At 43.4% G+C, this 19,704-nt stretch overlaps 1 protein-coding gene across 4 annotated transcripts in view; it reads right to left on the bottom strand.

Annotated features, from left to right (window-relative positions):
- Nucleotides 1-19,704, bottom strand: part of FCHSD2 (FCH and double SH3 domains 2) — a 95,055-nt gene that overhangs the window by 36,173 nt on the left and 39,178 nt on the right. For all 4 annotated transcript variants that reach the window (XM_075198538.1, XM_075198536.1, XM_075198537.1 and 1 more), the window contains exons 4-6: nucleotides 7,683-7,759; nucleotides 4,722-4,866; nucleotides 3,646-3,779 (exon numbers count right to left, since the gene is read on the bottom strand). In XM_075198538.1, coding sequence (XP_075054639.1) covers nucleotides 3,646-3,779; nucleotides 4,722-4,866; nucleotides 7,683-7,759 — 356 coding nt within the window. The remainder of the gene's footprint in view (nucleotides 1-3,645; nucleotides 3,780-4,721; nucleotides 4,867-7,682; nucleotides 7,760-19,704) is intronic.

Genomic DNA, 19,704 nt, shown 5'->3' with positions numbered 1-19,704 from the left:
CTAATCCCCAACGGGTTCAATGACGGAGCGAGTTAAATCTGTGCCATGGCTGCATAATGGAGACAATGCGACAAGCCGCAGTCTGCCTCTATTCCCTTCCTATTCACGTTATTCTCCAATCCGTAGAACACATCTACAGAGCACGTTATGCTGAGTACTAATAGAAAGTAAGAAAATTCCCATCAGCGCTCCATATTATTCTATTACCAACAGCCAAATAATCAGAGCTGAGGACAATTTATAGGTTGTGCCCATCTTCTGGGAGGCAAATTTCCGATGTCATCCTGCTGTATTGTTAGCAGAGCAGGAGCTTGTACTGGGCAACAACTATAGGGAGGAAGCTAAACACGTCAGACAGGTGGGCAGCACAGTGGCTCAGTGGTTACCACTACTGCCTCATAGTGCAGGGATCACGAGTCAGAACCTCAAACATGGCCTTATCTGTGTGGGGTTTGTATGTTCTCCCCGTGTTTGCGTGGGTTTCCTCTGGGTGCTCTGGTTTCCTTCCACACTCCAAAACATACTGGTAGGTCAATTGGCTGCTAACAAAATTAACCCTAGTCTGTGTGTGTGTGTGTGTGTGTGTGTGTGTGTGTGTGTGTGTGTGTGTGTGTGTGTGTGTGTGTGTGTGTGTGTGTGTGTATATATTAGGGAATTTAGACTGTAAGCTCCAATGAGGCAGGGACTGATGTGAGAGTTCTCTGTACAGCGCTGCGGAATTAGTGGCGCTATATAAATAAATGGTGATGAGGACAAATACTTCACATATTCTTCAAATATAACATTCTACTATAGCCGGCACATCAAACTGGGGCTACGTAGGCCACATGCAGCCTCTTTTCTCCTTGTTTCAGTATTTTAAACCTCCTCTTTAATGTCTTTAACCAACTACAGCGCTCACATTACCTAAAACTCACCCTGCGGTGGAATCCATAAAATCGTATTTAAAATTAATTTCCCATAAGGGCCTCTATGTATTGCAGTGGAATAACAGATGGTAGTATAATGTATGGAGTCCCTACAGGTGACATAAATGTACTTCTGGGAATGACTGATCCTATATAATAGACACGTGGTTCCCTGCAGCGCTCACGTCTGACATACTGTGACAACGTATTACAGTGGAAGCAAACAGTACTCCCTATAGCACGTTATAACGCATCAGGGAGGCAGAAGCGCTGCGCGGAGCGTTATGTCTCCGCAGACCGGTCAGAATATTTCCATACAGCCAGTATAGTAATTACCCTCTGGCTAAGTGCAAATACAAGAGAAAAAAAAAAAAAAAAAAAAAAAAAAAAAACAATCTCTATAATGAGGGTGCAGGATTTTAGCACTGATCTATCCTTTAACTGTTTTTCAGGCGTCATTTCAGAGGAAACCAACCAGGATATTCTGCTTGTGACCACAAACACTTGTAATCTTTATTTAGAAAGAAGTTCTCAGCGCTCTCCCATCGGGGCCTGAGTCAGCATCAGACTGTATTACAGGAAATGAGACGATTGGTCTGAGCAGAGTTACAGACGTCAGACTCACTCTCTGAAATACTCTGCACATACAGATCCACAGAGGAGACATCCTTACAGGTCTAATGAGAAGGCTAAAATAGCTCTGATTATTCACCATGACATCACAGACCGTGTATGGCAGGGGTGTCCAACCTTTTAGCTTCCCTGGGCCACATTGGAAGACGACGAGTTGGTTTGGGCCGCACATAAGATACACTAACAACGATAGCTGATCATCCAAAAAGCCATAGAAAACACATATATAATATAGATATATATCTCTATCTCTATCTCTATCTATATATCTATATCTATATCTATCTCACTTTTTTTTCAAATCCCCTATACTTACCTTTCAATCGCCCTGTTCAAAAAAATCCTCTCTAGTTATTATACTATAATCACTTTTTGTATTGTTTCTATGCAATATCAATAAGGTGCATTTATGCCAGGCATTGTATATCAGGGTGCCCTGACCAGGCCTGCGGTACCTGACATATACATCACTGTGACCCCAAATTGTCACCTGTTTTGCTAATTACACCACTATGTTAGTTAAGGGATAACAACTTATAATGGGCCAAAGAGAATAATATATAATGCCCCATTAGTAATACAAGTAGAAGTATGTAGCAGGGAGATAAGGTCCATGATGCTCCAGGACAGGTGACTTTTATTCACTGGTCAGCGTCCCTTGAAATAATAAAAAAAATCCCCCTTAACTTACCTTTTAATCGGCTTGTTCTCCTGTCCTCTTCTCTTCTTTTCTCCAATTCTCTGCTGCTGATTGTTCTTCTCGCGCGGGTGACTCCTCTGTGCTGCGCTCCGCAATGGATGTTGGGCGTGATGACATCACGCCCGACATTCACTGTGAGCACCGCACGGAGGAGGAGACAAGGGAGGGAGCCGGAGTACCAGCTGACGTGACCGCGTGACCGCAAGGTAAGTATTTTCTTTTCTTTTTTTTGCAGGATTTTCTTTTCCATTGATAGTGCTGCCCCCTTGCCACAACCAAAACTCCTTCTGGGCCACATTTACAGACGTGCTGGGCCGCATGCGGCCCGCGGGCTGGACAACCCTGGTATAAGCCAAACAGCCAGCAGCAGAGGGGAGACTGCACAGTGTGAAGTGGGGGACACGGAGGATATATACGTACAAGTCCAGTAGGTTCTTGGGTGTGACTCAAATACTGCGAATTTAAACTTCCAAAATGAAGAGAATTTTCAGGATAACGTCCTTGTGAGAGTGCGGTATAAAACGGATGGAAGAGGATGTAGGGTGCGGGGAAGACAGGACAGGCAGATAAAATAATAATTTAAAAAATAAATAAATAAAAAAAATCCGATGGATGATATTGTTGGGAATACAACATACCAAGTAATTCCAGCACTTGTTTTACCATATATTAGAAAGCAGAAAACTGGACCTTCAGGTGCTTGTATTGCGACATAGCAGTGGTGTGGCCACGCCCCGAGTGACATCATCACTCCACAGATATTACAATGTCTCAGAAATGTACCCAGTGAAACATTGTATCTCAGTACAGGAACAGCCTCAGGCCAATATTCCTACCACACTTTTTACATGTATGACTTAAGAGATATCCCATCAACATGGTCACATACATTACACAGATCATCAAGGAACACCACTGGCTTTACATGGGGATTTAACAGTTTAAAAACAATAACTTGTGGTTAAAGTGTCAGATCCTGGAATCTGTTCAGCCATCAAACTCACAGGAACTTTGCAGAAATTTGTTGAGACTGCTTCTACCAAATCCCCATAACCCCAAATTTACAGCGCACAGGAAACAGTTATTGATTCAATGAGTGAATATTAAATAAAATACTTTTATTATTTTAGCAAATCATGGCTAAGAGGTGGCTGGTTTTGTAAAGGGATTTGGTACATCCGTAACAGAGATATAAAAACGGATTTATTAAAATTAAATGCTTGTGCTAGTGCTCCCATCAGGTAAATGTGACAACTGACTTATTACTAGATCCCGAGTGACTCTACACGGATACAACTGCAGAGTTCCGTCCCAGCTCTCTTCCGCTCCCCCCCCCGTCCCGGCCAAGTGATGCAATGAATGAATTATTGTATCTCCTGCTAATATTAGACCCCAGGAACTTACTTGGCATCAATATCGGCTTTTTCTCGCATTGCTTGGGCCATCTGCTCGGCCTCAAAGTACTTCTTCTTGGCCTTCGCTAAATCCTTCACTGTCTCCTGGAGTTCTGTCTGGATCTTTGTCAACTGGTCTACACACTGCAAGACAAAGAGAGGAACGTGTATTGTTGTAGCATCTGACCGCACAGGACACGTTGGATGCCCAGTTCCCAGGATCGGGGACCTCTACAGGCAATGTTATGTTTAGGAGGTTGTTCCCAAGTGTTTGGAGACACGAAGTCTCTTGTAGGACAGCAAAATGAAAATGGAAAGATCTGGAGTCCGCAGTTTGGATAGATGAACCCTTGATATAAAATTAGTTTGACACAGAGTCAGCTGGAATAAATTTGAGGTGGTGAATTTTATAATTGCCTAAAGTTGAAACACCAGTAACTACTTTAACACACACAATAAAAGTGTTCCCGTCTGTTACACAACTGTTTGTCACCCTGAATCAATGTCTAAGAGAAAGCAGCCTGTAACCTAACTAGTGACATCAGAGCCAGTCAGTCACTAGTCCCTTTAAATTAATACAATGCATTCTCAGTACGGTTGGTTCCACCCAAAAAAAAAAAATGTCTGCCTCCATCATGTACACTTTAAGAAGAAGCTTCAAGGTGACTAAAGGGAAGGTATACAAAACAAATATTTAGAAAAAAATGTTTTCTGTGGCCAATTGCAGTGAGAACAGATGACAAAGAGGTTTTGCTTTATTTTTTACACTAAATTAACCACTAGGTGGCACTGCACCTCCTGTCTAAAGGTCATATGTAACGTGCACATTGCCTACACACAGGTGAATCTGGCCACATAATAATATAAAATGAAAGCGGCTGTGGTCTAGTACACACTTTGGCTTAAAACTGTGTGAAGACAGGTTTAGTTTATCTAACTAAAGAAGAGAGGAAGCAGCGAATCAGTCGGCAACAAATACAGAACAATCCGTCACAGCACGTACAGTTCTGCCCAGTCTGGGTGGAAGCAGTTGGCTACAATGTAACCAGCCGTTGGGACGGATTACTCGCACGCAGGATAACGCACCTTCCTCAGCTGCTGTTCCTTGTATAATTTCACCGTCCTGGCCGGTTCAGAGACCAGGTTCTTGTAGTTCTCACAGATGTTGATGCGAGATTGGGCCACCTGCATTGTTCCTTCCAAGAAGGATTTCCACACGGTGTATATGTTCCTAGGAGGAGGAGAGAAGGGAGACTTAATATGTATCATTCACCCCCTAATCCCCCATCCACACAGACTGTACTGGAGGTAAGTGGAGCGCAAAGAGCACAGGGTAGCTTTCCTAAAAAAACCAAAACAAGAGAATCCACTGCTGTATGTTAATATATAGATTTAAGGCTGTGTGTTACCCAGCTATAGAACATATTTATAATATAAATATATTTATCCATAAATATATTTATTCAGCATGCCACCTTGTCCCCTTGGTGGAAGCGGGCATGATTTTAATACAGTTAAGAGAGTTGTGGTTGGTCATCCAATGATCTGGAATGAGAATGAGGGGAAGTGTATACAAAGCTAAAGTATCATTAGTCTGAGTGATTAACTAGCAGTCTCCTAGGTAACAAAGGTTCTACAAAGGTCGGTGGATTCAAAAGGCACCTGTTTGGCCAGTGATGTCGCAGAAAGCTTGGAGAATTGGTTTGCTATTTAAGCTTTTTGCCACACACCACCAGCCATTAAAACCAGGTGAAAACCACATGTGAAGATAAATATAAAACTCAATGCGTTTACAGACGCAGCCAATAAGAACTTGATAGGGGATACGTAGGCAGTTGACAGGGTCTTGATGTGTTTACATGCGTGGAGAACGCAAGCAGTACACAGAGCTTTTCACATTCATTTAAATGGCCCATTCATTTCAATGGGGATTCCATTGTGCAAACTACAGGTAGAAACTACTGAAATGAATGGGAAAGGATCAGCAATAATCACATGTGCATGCGTGGAATAGACTGTATTTTCTGTATGCTTTACACTTGCACTAAAATATTTATTTTGGATGGAGAAATCGCTTAGACATATTTATAGGTTATTAGTAGCTCTTCGGTCTCCAAGGTTGAATTTATTAACAAGAGTTAGGGTAACCACGCATTACAATGTAGTCGTATAATTTAATTGATTTTAATAAAATTGAACATAATAGTTTCACTGGGTGGTAGACATGTAAACAAACTGTATAGCATTCCTATTAGATTAGCTTGAAATTTATGCGATGCAATCGAATTGTTGTGTGTGTTGCAATTGTACAGTTTTTCAACGTGATGGATAAGTTCTGCCAAGATAAATCAGAAAATCTCTGCGCTGTAAACTTGCAGAGCAATTCCTACAATCTGCGATCAAACATTGTTATTGATTTGAAAACTATAAACAAAAATGAAAGCAGCTCCAACATCCGGCAAAAGGAGGGGATTACAGCCCAGCGTGCATTATATAACAGCTACTTTTACCATCTCTACAGGAAACACTCAGATCTACAGATTGCAGTGTGAGAGCTCTGCTAACCTTACAGGTCCCGCATATTACCCGATCATGAAAAGAGACCATTCTTGGGAAAGAGACATCCTTGTCATATTAAAAGCAGTCGTCCATTAAACCACTAGTTAATTGCGGTTCGTTGCAGGTTTTAAAATCACCCCGTTATGTCTGATGGGAAAGTTTCAATAAAAACCCCAAAAATATATTGCACATATAATGCCATTTAATTTGGGCTGATCAAATGGTAACAATGGCCACTATGGAAATTAAAATAACAAACAAATATAATTAAACTACTTAGAGCTAGCAAAATGTCCAAAATATCAACCAGAACCTACAAACAAATACAATATGTTAAAGGTCCCTTTCTACCCACGCATCAAATACAATTCAGAGAGTTGTATTTGCTCAACCCAGGTGCACAAAACGCACGGGAAGTACAGACAGGTGCTAAAGTAGGAATATATCTGATGCTACAAGATTACACAATTAGTTATTTGAGTGCTTGAAACATTCCAATGCCGTCTTTGAACAATGATATCTCCACAGGCCAAATTATCAGACATTACATTTACATCACATCATGTCAGTTTTATGGTGTCATTGATCTGAGAACAAATATCATCTCCTGTATAGAGGTCATACATGAAGCAACAGTGACGGTACATTAAGGCCATTATAGAACTAACTCACCACAAGCCGCTGTCTATACAACCCCAAAGTGAGCATCAAATCGTCGGGCATCACTACCACAGCAGGTAACGCCAATTGCATGATGCCAGCCCATATTAAAAGGACCGAGCCTAAACACCTTTCACAGATCGGGTCGTATTTATTGAGCTTATCAGAGCACATCACAGGAACAGTTTCTACCGAATTTCTGGCCTAAGACGCATTAAGGGGTATATTTACTAAACTGCGGGTTTGAAAAAGTGGAGATGTTGCCTATAGCAACCAATCAGATTCTAGCTGTCATTTTGTAGAATGCACTAAATAAATGACAGCTAGAATCTGATTGGTTGCTATAGGCAACACCTCTGCATTTTCAAACACGCAGTTTAGTAAATTTACCCCTAAAGGTGGCCACTGGCACATCAAATCTGCATAAGACAACACATGAAAAACCAAACAGTCCTTCCAAATATACAAGCTGGCATTAACATTTACTTACAGCAGATCTCCATGAATCATTTTATCCAAACCATCAACCCCGCCAAGTTTCTGGCACCTACATACCCCAATATTTGCCAAATTCCCACCCGAAAGCCCCTCTCCTCTGGTCTCGGCTCATCGGTCAAAGAGCAGACAGAACAGTTCCAGCACACAATGCCAGCCCCTGCTCTCTTGCCTCCGATCCTGTAGCCCACTCAGAGTTACCACCGGGGGTATCAGACATACGGCGGGCTTCCGATAACATTTTACTGAAGACCGGAGTTCTCCTTTAAGCAGAACACTGCACATGCAAACGACAATCCACTTCAACAGGAAACAAAAACCCACAAATGTTACCTGTACTCGCTCCTTTCATCCGGTTTCAGTACGGGCCACTCTTTCTTCAGGTAATGACTGGCTAACTTCTGAATTGTCTGGAGGAAAAGTAAAAAAACACAATATTTAGAAAACATTACCGAATTCCCCAAATAACTGCATTACAACCACCCATAAAAGTGACACCAGCATCAATATTGTTCTTCGCACGTATTCAAGACACAACGTTAAAAGATGTAGCTATCCATTTTGCGAAAACACAATTTGGCCTCTAGAGTTTGGTTTTGACTGAAGAAAACACATTGAAGCTGCAGTAGTCATCTCTGTAGCTTTACTCGGCATCGAGGTCTTGCCACTCTCCCTGCAAAATAGTTACCTGTGTTATCGCTACTCAGCAGAGAGCTTGGAGTCATTGGAGCATGTAATAGTCCCCAGTGAAAGGCAAAGCTTGGCCAAGATTTACATCAGTTGTCAGATCTTTAAATGTAGTTTGAAGGAAGAAAGTCCCTTTAACTTACTGACTTGTGCATGCTTTTTTTTAAAAAAATACCAGTCATATCCTAGATATTTAGGCCCTGTTCCTCTTTCTTGCCCGGTTATAAAACACAATAGTAACTTCAGATCATCTTATCTAGAGGGGATGAGCATAAACAAATCTGCCTGGATTATATAAATAAAAGGCTGAAAAACACAAAAGAAATCCTGAAAGATAGAATTGCGGCTTGTGATTGGTCTTCCCGCTTGGACACAACCTCCGGCGGACGCAATTAACCAAAATAATCTAGAATACAGCATGGTACCCATTTAGTAAATGACAATTATTTTTTAACCATTTCCAAATTCTCCCACTTCACGGCAGCTTAGAGACGATTTCATCCCCTCCTTGAAGAGAAAAGCCATTCACAATAGGCATTCAAATCTGATTTACATGACCAGTAAATCAGCTGCGACATGAAAATACAATTTATGGAGCAGGTCTGTCCATACATGAATACAAATGGCTGAAACGGGGCACCAAGTACCAGGGTCTGTTACCTGTTTGGCCATACAGTGACCACATTGAGAGGCCCACAGTCAGACCATACTGAATGCTCCTTCACTTATCAAAGTTCTGGAGCCAATCAAGGCCTTAAAAAAATAAAATAGTAATTTACAGTAGAAAGGTTTGTACAACCACTAGCGACAACGCCAGAATTTAAATAATTATTAACTACTACCACCAACAGGGCCCCTCCAACACACAAGGATGCCTCCCATTTTTAGAATTACTAATACTGGAACACGGCCGTACCTCCTAAAAACAGGGGGCGTGTCAGAGTCCCATTAATGGGCATGGTCACATCTCATTGGGTGTGAACAGTCACTAGGGCGTGTCCAGTGCTTCAAAATCACTATGCAGCCCACCGTCACCCCTTCCTTAAAATAAACCCTTGAGTGCCGCTGGCACCAGAGACACCTGCCTGTGGACACCATGGCTACCGGGAACTTACCTTCCAATGTGTCAACTGTGCGATGGAGTGACTGTCCTACTGAAATCGGCACAGTTGGGAAGTGTAAAAAAATAAATAAAATGTGTTTTCTATTATTTTATTTACCACTATCAATAAAGCACATTTCTTTTGATAAAAGGAGAACTTATAGTTTGTGTAAATTTTACAAAAAATTCTCCATTTGTCAACCACATGTTTAACCTTAATATCATAGCAGGAACGCGCCCCTTTTTCCTGGATAGAGGGTCGAACACACCAAAGGTTCCTGAAATCTTTCTCAACTGGCAAAATGCCCTTTTATTCAGAATATTTGTTAGTGTAACATTGGCCCGAAATATTGAAAACTTGCTCATTTTGCAAAGGACCTAGATGTAGAATACAAATGGAGAGGATACAAATATTAAATAAAAAATGCAAGAAAAAAAAAAAAAAAAAAAAAAAAGGAATTTGAGTGGCGAAGATACTGGAAAAACTGCCTCAACCAGTGACGCATTCTAAAGCCATATTTTCAAACTGGTTACATTGAGACGAGCTCCTGTTCCCGCTGCTGGGATCACGTTACTTGTCATGCACATAGATTTATCCCAGGTTTTATACATAGGGTCATCATATATAAAAAACAAAATTAAAAAAACAAAGACAGATTTATGTCAGCAGTATGGCAGAGCTGTCTATACAGAATAGGGCGGCACAAGGGGATCCGCATGTCCGCGTGTGATCACCGACAGGTACGCATTCCGATGCGGACACCTTCACAATGAGTCATGTGACAGCCTCTCCAGTAACTGCGGGCCACAAACTGAGACTTGGGTAGTTTTGTTGATGCAGTACCGCCTTGGAACTCACATTGAACACATCACATACTGCCAAAATCCCTCTTTTGGACTTTTGATCCACCTCTTATCCAATCCCCCCCCCCCCCCCCTCTTATTTCCATGAAGCTAAAAGGGATAAAAAAGTAATTTAAACCTAGCCAGGAACAGGCTAAACAATTATATTGGCAGGGGTTGGCTGGGGGGTAAGTGGGCATTTGCCCTCAGGCCTAGTCCCACAACAAAAGAAATGGGCAGAACGGTGGCTCAGTGGTTAGCACTTCTGTCTTACAGCACTGGGGTCATGGCCTTATCTGTGAGGAGTTTGTATGTTCTCCCTGTGTTTGCGTGGGTTTCCTCCGGGTGCTCTGGTTTCCTCCCACACTCCAAAAACATACTGGTAGGTTAATTGGCTGCTGACAAATTGGCCCTAGTCTGTGTCTGTGTGCACATTAGGGAATTTAGATTGTAAGCCCAAATGGGGCAGGGACTGATGTGAACGAGTTCTCTGTACAGCGCTGCGGAATTAGTGGCGCTATATAAATAATGATTATGATGATTCATGAGGAGGAGTGAAATATACTTTTCAGGAATTGTAGAGATTATGAATAACAAATTATTGTTATCAAGTGATCTAGAGCCTTATGGTTCAAATACTGCACTTTTTAACGCCTTTTTTTGAACGTATCCCTTTGTCTGCAGGGAAATCCAGCGGACCTTAAACCAGGTGAATCTCCAAACAAACTGTTCCTTAACAAAGCTGCATTAACATCTAAGGCTGGGTACACACTACAGGGTTTTCAGCCAATTATCAGGCCAATCACCCGATAAACGACCGTTCAGCCTGATATTGTATTAGACGATGAGCGATAGTCGTTCCAAAGCACAGACCATCGTTTGCTTTCATTGTTCAGCAGAACTATAAATCTCGCTCAGCTATGGAACAATGTCTTTCCAATCCTGCAGAGTGTACACACTCAGGACCAACAGTGTCCATAGATCTCTATGGAGTGTGCAGAGTCACCATCTCTTCAGCCGGTGGTTATGACAGATGAGGAGCACAGATCTGAAGATAAATCATGTAAAACGTGTATAGTGTGTGCACAGGAATCGGCTGCTAATCCAGACTTTTTTTCCCCCACCAGTCATCCGTAAAACTTTTACAGGTAACACATTGGTCAGAAAATTCTGTAGTGTACCCAGCATAAGAAGGGGTGAATATTTTTTGTTCAGGATATTTAAATGGCTGTAGGAGGGGGGTGTGTGCAGGAAGACCAATCAGGAGCCACCAAATAGCTCCAGGTGGTAGTGCAGCTATAACACTTGTACAACAGACCTCGACAGTCCCAACTTTTTCACTCTGCAGCACAGACCTCAATGACCCTTAAAGGGAAACGTGTAAATACTGTTCTGTCCAGGCAGCAGAAATACAATAATTTGTCATATGCAATAATATAACTGAAGAATAAGAGGTGTTTATTTTGGCTTTACAGTATTATAAGTGGTTATTAACAGCAGTATGTCAGCCTGTACGCAGATCTTGTTATAGGTCTGTATTTACACAACTGTTTACGGCTTTATTTGATCATGAGAGCGAGGGAACAAGGGCTTGGTCTCATATGAACCGATTTATATCAACATTGTTCACAGTAGACCTGGAAATTCGCATCCAAGTCCTCATTAAACATTATTATTATGGATAACCGAGAAGAGCAGAGCTGTGTGTAGGATACTATGACCTACACCATCATCAGATTTAATGGGATGGAAAGCTACGCTGCACAGCCTGAAATTTCAGCAGAGTCGGCAGTCTGTGGACAGTCACGCCAGCTACATAACTTCAGAGACGAATCTCGTCCAGGACAGAACAGAACGCCGGTATACCCCTCACCTGCACGTGGCGGAGGCGGGCGTTCTGTAACCCAGTGTTCAGTCCATCAACTAGTAACCTTCATGTTTCAGAGATGTCAAGCTCACAAACTGGGGCTGTGCTCACTGCGCTTCGATAACGGGTACAGGGATTTACGGTGGTGACAGACGGGAAGGCGAATCCTTCCAGCTAGAAAAGCGCCATCATCCATAGAGCTCAGCCACACTGGTGGCGATGGGGAGCGACGTTCTTCCTTCACTTTCTCCGCATAGAAGCGACCCAACGCTATGTACGTTAGCTGGTAAAGAGCCAGGGTCTAACATGCCTATGTTACACCATTCTAAGTACAAGTTATTTACAGCATCTGGGGTGGTCAAGATCCAAAATCCGCAGAGTGCTGGCATAATCGTTTATATAGCGCCAATCATATCACGCAGCGCAGTACAGAGAACATGGAATCATTCACACCATTAAAGCTTACAATCTAAATTTCCCATTTGTGGGAGGAAACCGGAACACCCAGAGGAAACCCACGCAAACACGGGGAGAACATACAAACTCCACACAGATAAGGCCATGGTCAGGAATCAAATTCATAACCCCAGTACTGTGAGGCAGCAATGCTAACCATTGTGCTTAATCCCTGTCTCTGAATGAGTTAGCGTAATACATGGCCAGCGATCTCTGCAGGATGTTATCACCTATGGTGGTACAGTATAACGTTCACTCGTTTAGAGTATTACCCAAATGCTACTTAAAATCACAACTACTGCGAAAAAGAAAAAAAACACAGCATAATTGTATAGTTTCAATCACAACTCAAATGGGGAAATTTCGTTAAAAAAAATAAATAAAATAATTATTCAGACTTGGCCCTACAGCCCTACATAGTAGACCCGTATCTATAAATCTGACTTGGCCGAGGGTTAGAGACCTTACAAGGTTCAGCTGCACATATTGACCTCTGGAGGTCGCTGTAGAGCGCTCACACGTTCCTCAGTGTTCCCAATAGACATCAGGCGACGGGTGCGCTATTTACCGGTCAGCTTATGTTGGATACATCGATAACACCTGTTACTGTCCCCTCTTCTGATGACCCCATCACCCTACAGACATACACTTGAGATCTGAAGCAGACCAGTGCCACCGGCTGTGCTAAAACCAAACTATCTGCGGTCTACTTTATAAAGCCTGAATATAATCCTCCTAGAGAGGCCGTGATGTGGTTATTACAGCAATCTGATGCCTTTCTGCTCTCATTTCCCTGCAGTGCGAAAAAACAGCCATTACTACAAGTGCGGGACAGTTCTAGAAGCCGAGTGGGACAGAGAAACACTAAATGAATCTAAATGCTGGGGGTCCGCACCTGCGGAAGAGCATTTAAAAGGCTTTGTTGACGGATGGTTATTGCACATTGTGTTCGATTATAAATGCCAGAGAACGAGCAGTGCCAAGGCGTGTCCGTATACAGTGTGGAATGGACAGAGCACCTACGTCAGGAGTAGGATATAACCGCTATTCCCACCGCTCATGTAATTAACAGTAGGGGCCACAGTCCTCCCCCGCGGGCCACAGAGGCACCAGTCCCCCCCCCCTGCGGGCCACAGTCCTCCCCCCGCAGGCCACAGAGGCACCAGTCCCCGTCCCCCCCGCGGGCCACAGTCCTCCCCCCGCGGGCCACAGAGGCACCAGTCCCGTCCCCCCCCCGGGCCACAGTCCTCCCCCCGCGGGCCACAGAGGCACCAGTCCCCCCCCCCCCCCTGCGGGCCACAGAGGCACCAGTCTCCCCTCCCCCCCCCCCCCGGGCCACAGTCCTCCCCCCGCGGGCCACAGAGGCACCAGTCGTCCGTCCCCCCCGCGGGCCACAGTCCTCCCCCCGCGGGCCACAGAGGCACCAGTCGTCCGTCCCCCCCCCCCCCCCGCCGCGGGCCACAGTCCTCCCCCCGCGGGCCACAGAGGCACCAGTCCCCCCCCCCCCCCCCCCGGGCCATAAACACTTCTGTGTTAACAGATAAGAGACATTAACTTTCATTTCACTTTCATTTACACCAAAAGCAGAATTAGGACCAGATCAAACTGTTCTCGTGTGGCTCCATGTCCGATTTCGCCAACCCAATTTTCTTCCCTGTAGTACGAAATCAAACCTGATCTGTCTGGATATGGGTCATACAATTGGACTTCAAGAAAAGAAAATGAAAAAAACAAAAAGCCATAGACCAGATGAGAGTGTGCCCAATGGTGTGTCCTCTGCTTTATCATTAAATCCTCCTCACCAGGTAGATGGTCTACAGAACATATTATACATCCACAGGTGCTACATTGTAATGTGATGTTTGCAACGCAGAAGACAATCACATGCGGACACACAACAGTCTACAGCTGAAGATCACCGTAAAACGTTTACTGCTACCCTGCACTTAGCACACCATGCCAAAACCTTATGTGGTACGAGTGTCACCCTGAATATGGTATTGTCCCTTCCCCCCAGACCTATTGTCCTTACACCCGCAGGTGTGCGTGCAAACTGAAACTGGAGCTGGAACAAAAACAAAACAAAATGCCTCTCAAACCCTCCTGGGAATGAAAGAGTTAAATGCGCGCCAGTTGGAATCAACAAAGAATTAGTGACAACCCACTGACCAGTATCATCTCAAGTTTATTCATTACAAGGATGCAATTAGCATAATTGGCAGCCAGACAATACCTTTCCCTTATTTAACTTGTACTTACCTGGTAAAACGAATGCCCAGTTGGGAGTAGGTCTGGGTCAGAGCTCATCTCTATACGCAGGTTGTTATTATGGAGTACCTTCTACCTGTATACAGTGGAGGCAGCCATGATTTATGTTGGACAGAACCAACATTGGTAACAGTTCAGCCATCACTTCCCTCGGACTTGTGGTGTTAGTTATGGTATCTATCCCTATTGGCTGAAGGAAGTAACTTTCTCTCAAAACTGGCAGCTGCCTCACTGGGGGGGGGGGGGGGGGGTGTGTCTTTTTTTTTGGCTCTCTGGACCAACACAACCTGAACTGATCACAGGATGAACTTGGACTTGTGAGTCAAGGATGTCACTATGGGGGTGGCAGTCAGACAGATGACCATTTAGTTTTGTGTAGGCGACCGATACCCTTTAAATAAACCTCATGGACTCTGTGTAAGCCTTTTATATAAGGGGATCTATCTTTAAAGCCACAATTCTGAGAATCTGTACATAAAACCAATCCTGTACCCGGGTTCCCCAACCTCAGACACGCTGCTCAATAATTAATGGCTTCATGTCTTTCCCAGACAGATTAAAAAGGGACACATTCCAGACAAACTTAATTGTCCATGGCAGACATATGCAAATTGCTTGTGTTTATTTCCCCTCTGCACTTCCCACACCCTAATTAATATTCATGAGGATGGAACAACAAAGGCCCATTAGTGGTTTGTGGAATGTCTAGAGGAAGAGAGTACTGGGACCAGTACAACTATGGACTGGGAGAGCCTGTGATACAATCACTTATTGCAGGTGTTCCTGTCACAGATTCCATCATCTGGAGCCACTACTACCCGCCTCCGAATACAGCAGCTGTTAAGAGTTCATGTTGGTTAACTTACGCTGAAAGCCCCCGACACCGGGACAATGCCAGCCTGGTACACAACCTTTATTGCCAACCGGGAGCAGAGTTGGTGTAGCCAGCCACAGCAGCAGGTCCAGGAAGTTATATTACAGGCAGCTGCTCCATATCAGCTGATTATGGCCGTAATACAGCTCTGGTCCTTGTCTATTTATATAGAACCACTAATTCTGTGGCTCTGTACAGAGATCTCACTCACATCAGCCTCTGCCCCATTGGAGCTTACAATCTAAATTCCCTAACATACACACACAGACTAGGGTCAATTTTGATAGCAGCCAATTAACCTACCAGTATGTTTTTGGTGTGTGGGAGGAAACCAGAGCACCTGGAGGAAACCCACGCAAACACTGGGAGAACATAGTAACTCCTCACAGATAAGGCCATGGTCGGGAATCGAACTCATGACCCCAGTGCTGTGAGGCAGAAGTGCTAACCACTGAGCCACTATGCCACAGCGCAGGCAGCAATTCCCAGGATGGCCAGGAGAACATGCCTGGGGGAAGTGGAACAGGAAGATCAACCTTTAGGAAAGATTTGCAGAGTGTAATGATCGTGCAGTAATCACACCCCTTGTGCGCGAATGTCAACACATATTACCAATAGTAAGTCAGGATTTAATGTCCTAGTATGACAATATATAAATCAAACACTAGAGGCTTTTATTATTTTATGCTGTTAAATATAAGCTAGTGTCCGGTTATCAAGTATACACAAACATGCCTATATAATAGGACACTGCACAGCAGGCAGATCACACATGATGGTCTTTTAAATCTTAACAGAATACAACAGCGTCAGCAAACAAAGGTGGGGAACCCCCCCCTTCCCTGGGAAGACAGAGCGATGACCCGTGCCGTTAGTACATAGCGATTACAGATGTAAGATTCAACGGCAGAGACGATGACACTTTGTACGGTTAGCGAGACATATACACGACAAGTAACGTTCATTAATAAGTCACGTGGGAATATTCCTGTCTATCCGCAGCAGGTTGTAGAATAAGCCCCCAGTATTCACCCTTTACTACTGCAGCATCCAGGGGTTTAATGAACGAATAACCCTGACACACGGATAATGTCTCACAATCAGAGGAACACTTCTCATGGACAGGTGGCCGTCTGCCTGGCATCCCAAGCCCGCCCACAATGCACTTAAATAAGATTATGCTAAACCCTGGTATTTCCTGCTAGCTTCCCAAGAACTGCTCTGTGGAAACTGCAATTGTCTCAGCGACAGGAGGAGGAGAAAAGACAAGAAAATCTTCTGTTTCATGTTTCAGGCCCGTGGATATGAAACGCTGCATTGTAGATCTCAGAATAATACCACCAGCCATGTGATGTATGGGCCAGTGATACAGGAATACAGACAATGTAACCTCACGGCACGGGATCTGCTACATAAACAATTGTCAATGTTACTTCTTTTATATTGTATCAACTTGTATTTAAAAAGTTAATAGTCCTTTTAACTGAACATAACCACGTGCAATTTGCAGAAAGTAACAATTTAATTTCACATAATCTATATAAAAGAGAAATCTTATAGCCAAATGTTACACAGACATAATATATTTATGTAACATTCCAAAAAAGCACCAAAGAGTAACAATGTTACAGCCAGCTAGTCTGCTGTGCGGCGTGTTCATGTGTTGTGGCTACATGCAGACATCTGGTCTAAATTGGGGTGGGGAATGGGGAGGAATAGATTATAAACTAATAAAAATAAAATAAAAATAAAGGCTCACTAAACCCCAAGGTTGAAAGCTGAAGCCACACTCTCTTAATAGAATCGGATACAGGACATAAAGCAGATTTAGAAGTTGGTAACAAATCCACTCGTTGACACAATGCAAGTCTGCAAGGCTGTCACTCACACACTGCTGGCTCAGATAAAAGCACCACCTTCAGTTATTTCATGAAGGTTAATCCGCTCAGTAATACACAATCTTTGCTACATATTAATGTTAAACGTCAGCTTTACTCCATTTACTACATTCTACATTTACGCATTATATACAGGTTTCAATTATGGCGAAGAATGTACGAGTGTGGACAATGGTTAAGAGGGTTTTAAGGCTGCTTACAATAAATGTTGAATAAAATATCTGGGAATTGGGTGAGGTTCCCAATTAAACAAATAAAACAATAAATTGCAACAAAAAGGCTTTTTGCTGCAACAACCCAAGTGCAGAGTTTTGTTACTGTTATTTTCGGTTCCTTCCAGCGTGGATGAGGGTTAATCCTAATCCGCTTCTCATAGTAACACTTAATGACCCACAAACTCATCAGCCTGAACCTCCCTCTCCCAAATCCTCCTCCACAAACCACAGATACAGAAGGGTTCTAGGTTAATTTTTACTAAAAGGAACGATTGTCTTTGTATCCATAACACTGCTCAATTATTGTAGCACCGAAAAGGATAAAGTGAATTTCAGTTGTAAGGTAGCAGAATATCACAAGAGCTGCTGTAATTTAACTTTGTACTCCTACAGGGAATGTAATTACAGACTAGCAATCCCTCACCACACAAGACAGGTGTTCTGATGCTTATTCCTGTCAGGGAGGACTGTATACCATGAAGGTGATCACCTTAACCTGCCCACACATGGGTCGTTGCTGCCGTCACAGGATCAAAGCTAAAATTTGGACACAGACATAGGTCAAATGTGGCCATTTTGGCCTATATCACTTTGGGATGACTGGGGCCACACATCGTGATATAGGGCCAAATGCCAGATATCCCAAAGCATGACAAAAAACAACGCTCCATAGGCAAATCGAGGGGGTTTCCTAGTGCCTGGAAACCCCTTCCAAGCCTGGGGCACTGTATAATTGAGGTGGCTGGACCCTGCCTCCGCTTCACACGGCTCTGCTTGAAAAGGGAGAGCTGCGTGCACCTAACAGTAGTGCACGCAGCATTGCCCATGTATATTATGGGGATAGGAAGAGTTGGAGAGCAGCCAAGCACTGTCTAAAATTATAGCCACGCCCCCATGCATGCTGGCTACGCCCACGGGTGGCGTGGTGTGGAAAACCCCCTCTACAAGTTCTGCGTTTGCCCCTGCGTTCATATCCTATTTCAAAAGAGACCAAATATAATATAATGTGATTTGCTGCAGACTGTACACGGTTTCTTCCTTCAACGCATATCAGAATCGTTTACCCAGAATTCAGTTACGATGTTTCTCACTGGACACTTCCTCATTTCTCAGAAAGTCTGTCCCCTACACACACACACACCCTTGCTGCAATCACCAACTCTACTGATCTCATCTTATTTAGTGTAAAAATAGCAACGGTGAGAAAAAAATCATGGCATCTATATACCGCCCAACACTTAGAATCACGGAATCGGGACAAAATAAAGACCCATCTCTTTTACGCCCAAACGCTGCACACAAAATACACAAATTTCTAGAAAGCTCCAGCCCTCTCATAGCCTAAGACTCGGGACGTCCCGATAACAACAGGACAGTTTGGAGGCCAAGATCAGGATTGTCAAAGTGATGCAAGTAATTTATCTCTTCTATTTATCAACAGATCCCTCCGCAAAGTGTTCCCTAATCTACTTCTATACAATATACCTCTATGATGCACGACACAATCACAACCTTGGCAGTGAAGCAATAATAGGTCATCAGTGCCAATTAGTGATTCTGTGTCTTTACTGGCGAGCCAAGTGCACAGGGGATAAAGGGTGAAACCTCTACGATAATCTCAGAAAGCCGCACAGAGGAAGAATAGAATGTTACCATTTCCTAAAGTGGACACATTGTAACAAGTCATTAAAACGGATAATAGGGCAGGTAAATCCGTTCTTTGCCAGTACCCTATATTCTGAAATGCACTGATGCCACTTTGGCTCTTGTATCCCTGATTAGAGGAAGTCTACCTGGAAGGATCGGTGCCTGCCAGAACTTACACTCTGCCACCCAGGATGTAGGTGACGCTATAGAGTTCTTGGACAGGAGTTCATGCCCATAAAGCTTTTAGAAAAATAAATATCCGCAAGTAACCAAAGAGAGTTTGGTTAACGGCCAAAGAAATAAAAAAAATAAAAAATATTGAAACGCTAAATATTTAATTATTGCCTTTTTTTTTTCCATTGACCTATGCAGAATGAACAGAGCCTGTAACCTCATATAAATAATATTGTAATCCAGGGATCTTCAGCGGTCGCTGACCGCACTGACTCAGAGCGGGGGGACAATCACCCGCATTGTCTCACAAGGCAAGCTGCCAAA

Source organism: Mixophyes fleayi, chromosome 2 (assembly GCF_038048845.1).
Source record: "Mixophyes fleayi isolate aMixFle1 chromosome 2, aMixFle1.hap1, whole genome shotgun sequence".
Lineage (NCBI taxonomy): Eukaryota > Metazoa > Chordata > Amphibia > Anura > Limnodynastidae > Mixophyes > Mixophyes fleayi.
This window is presented reverse-complemented; position numbering and strand designations above follow the sequence as displayed.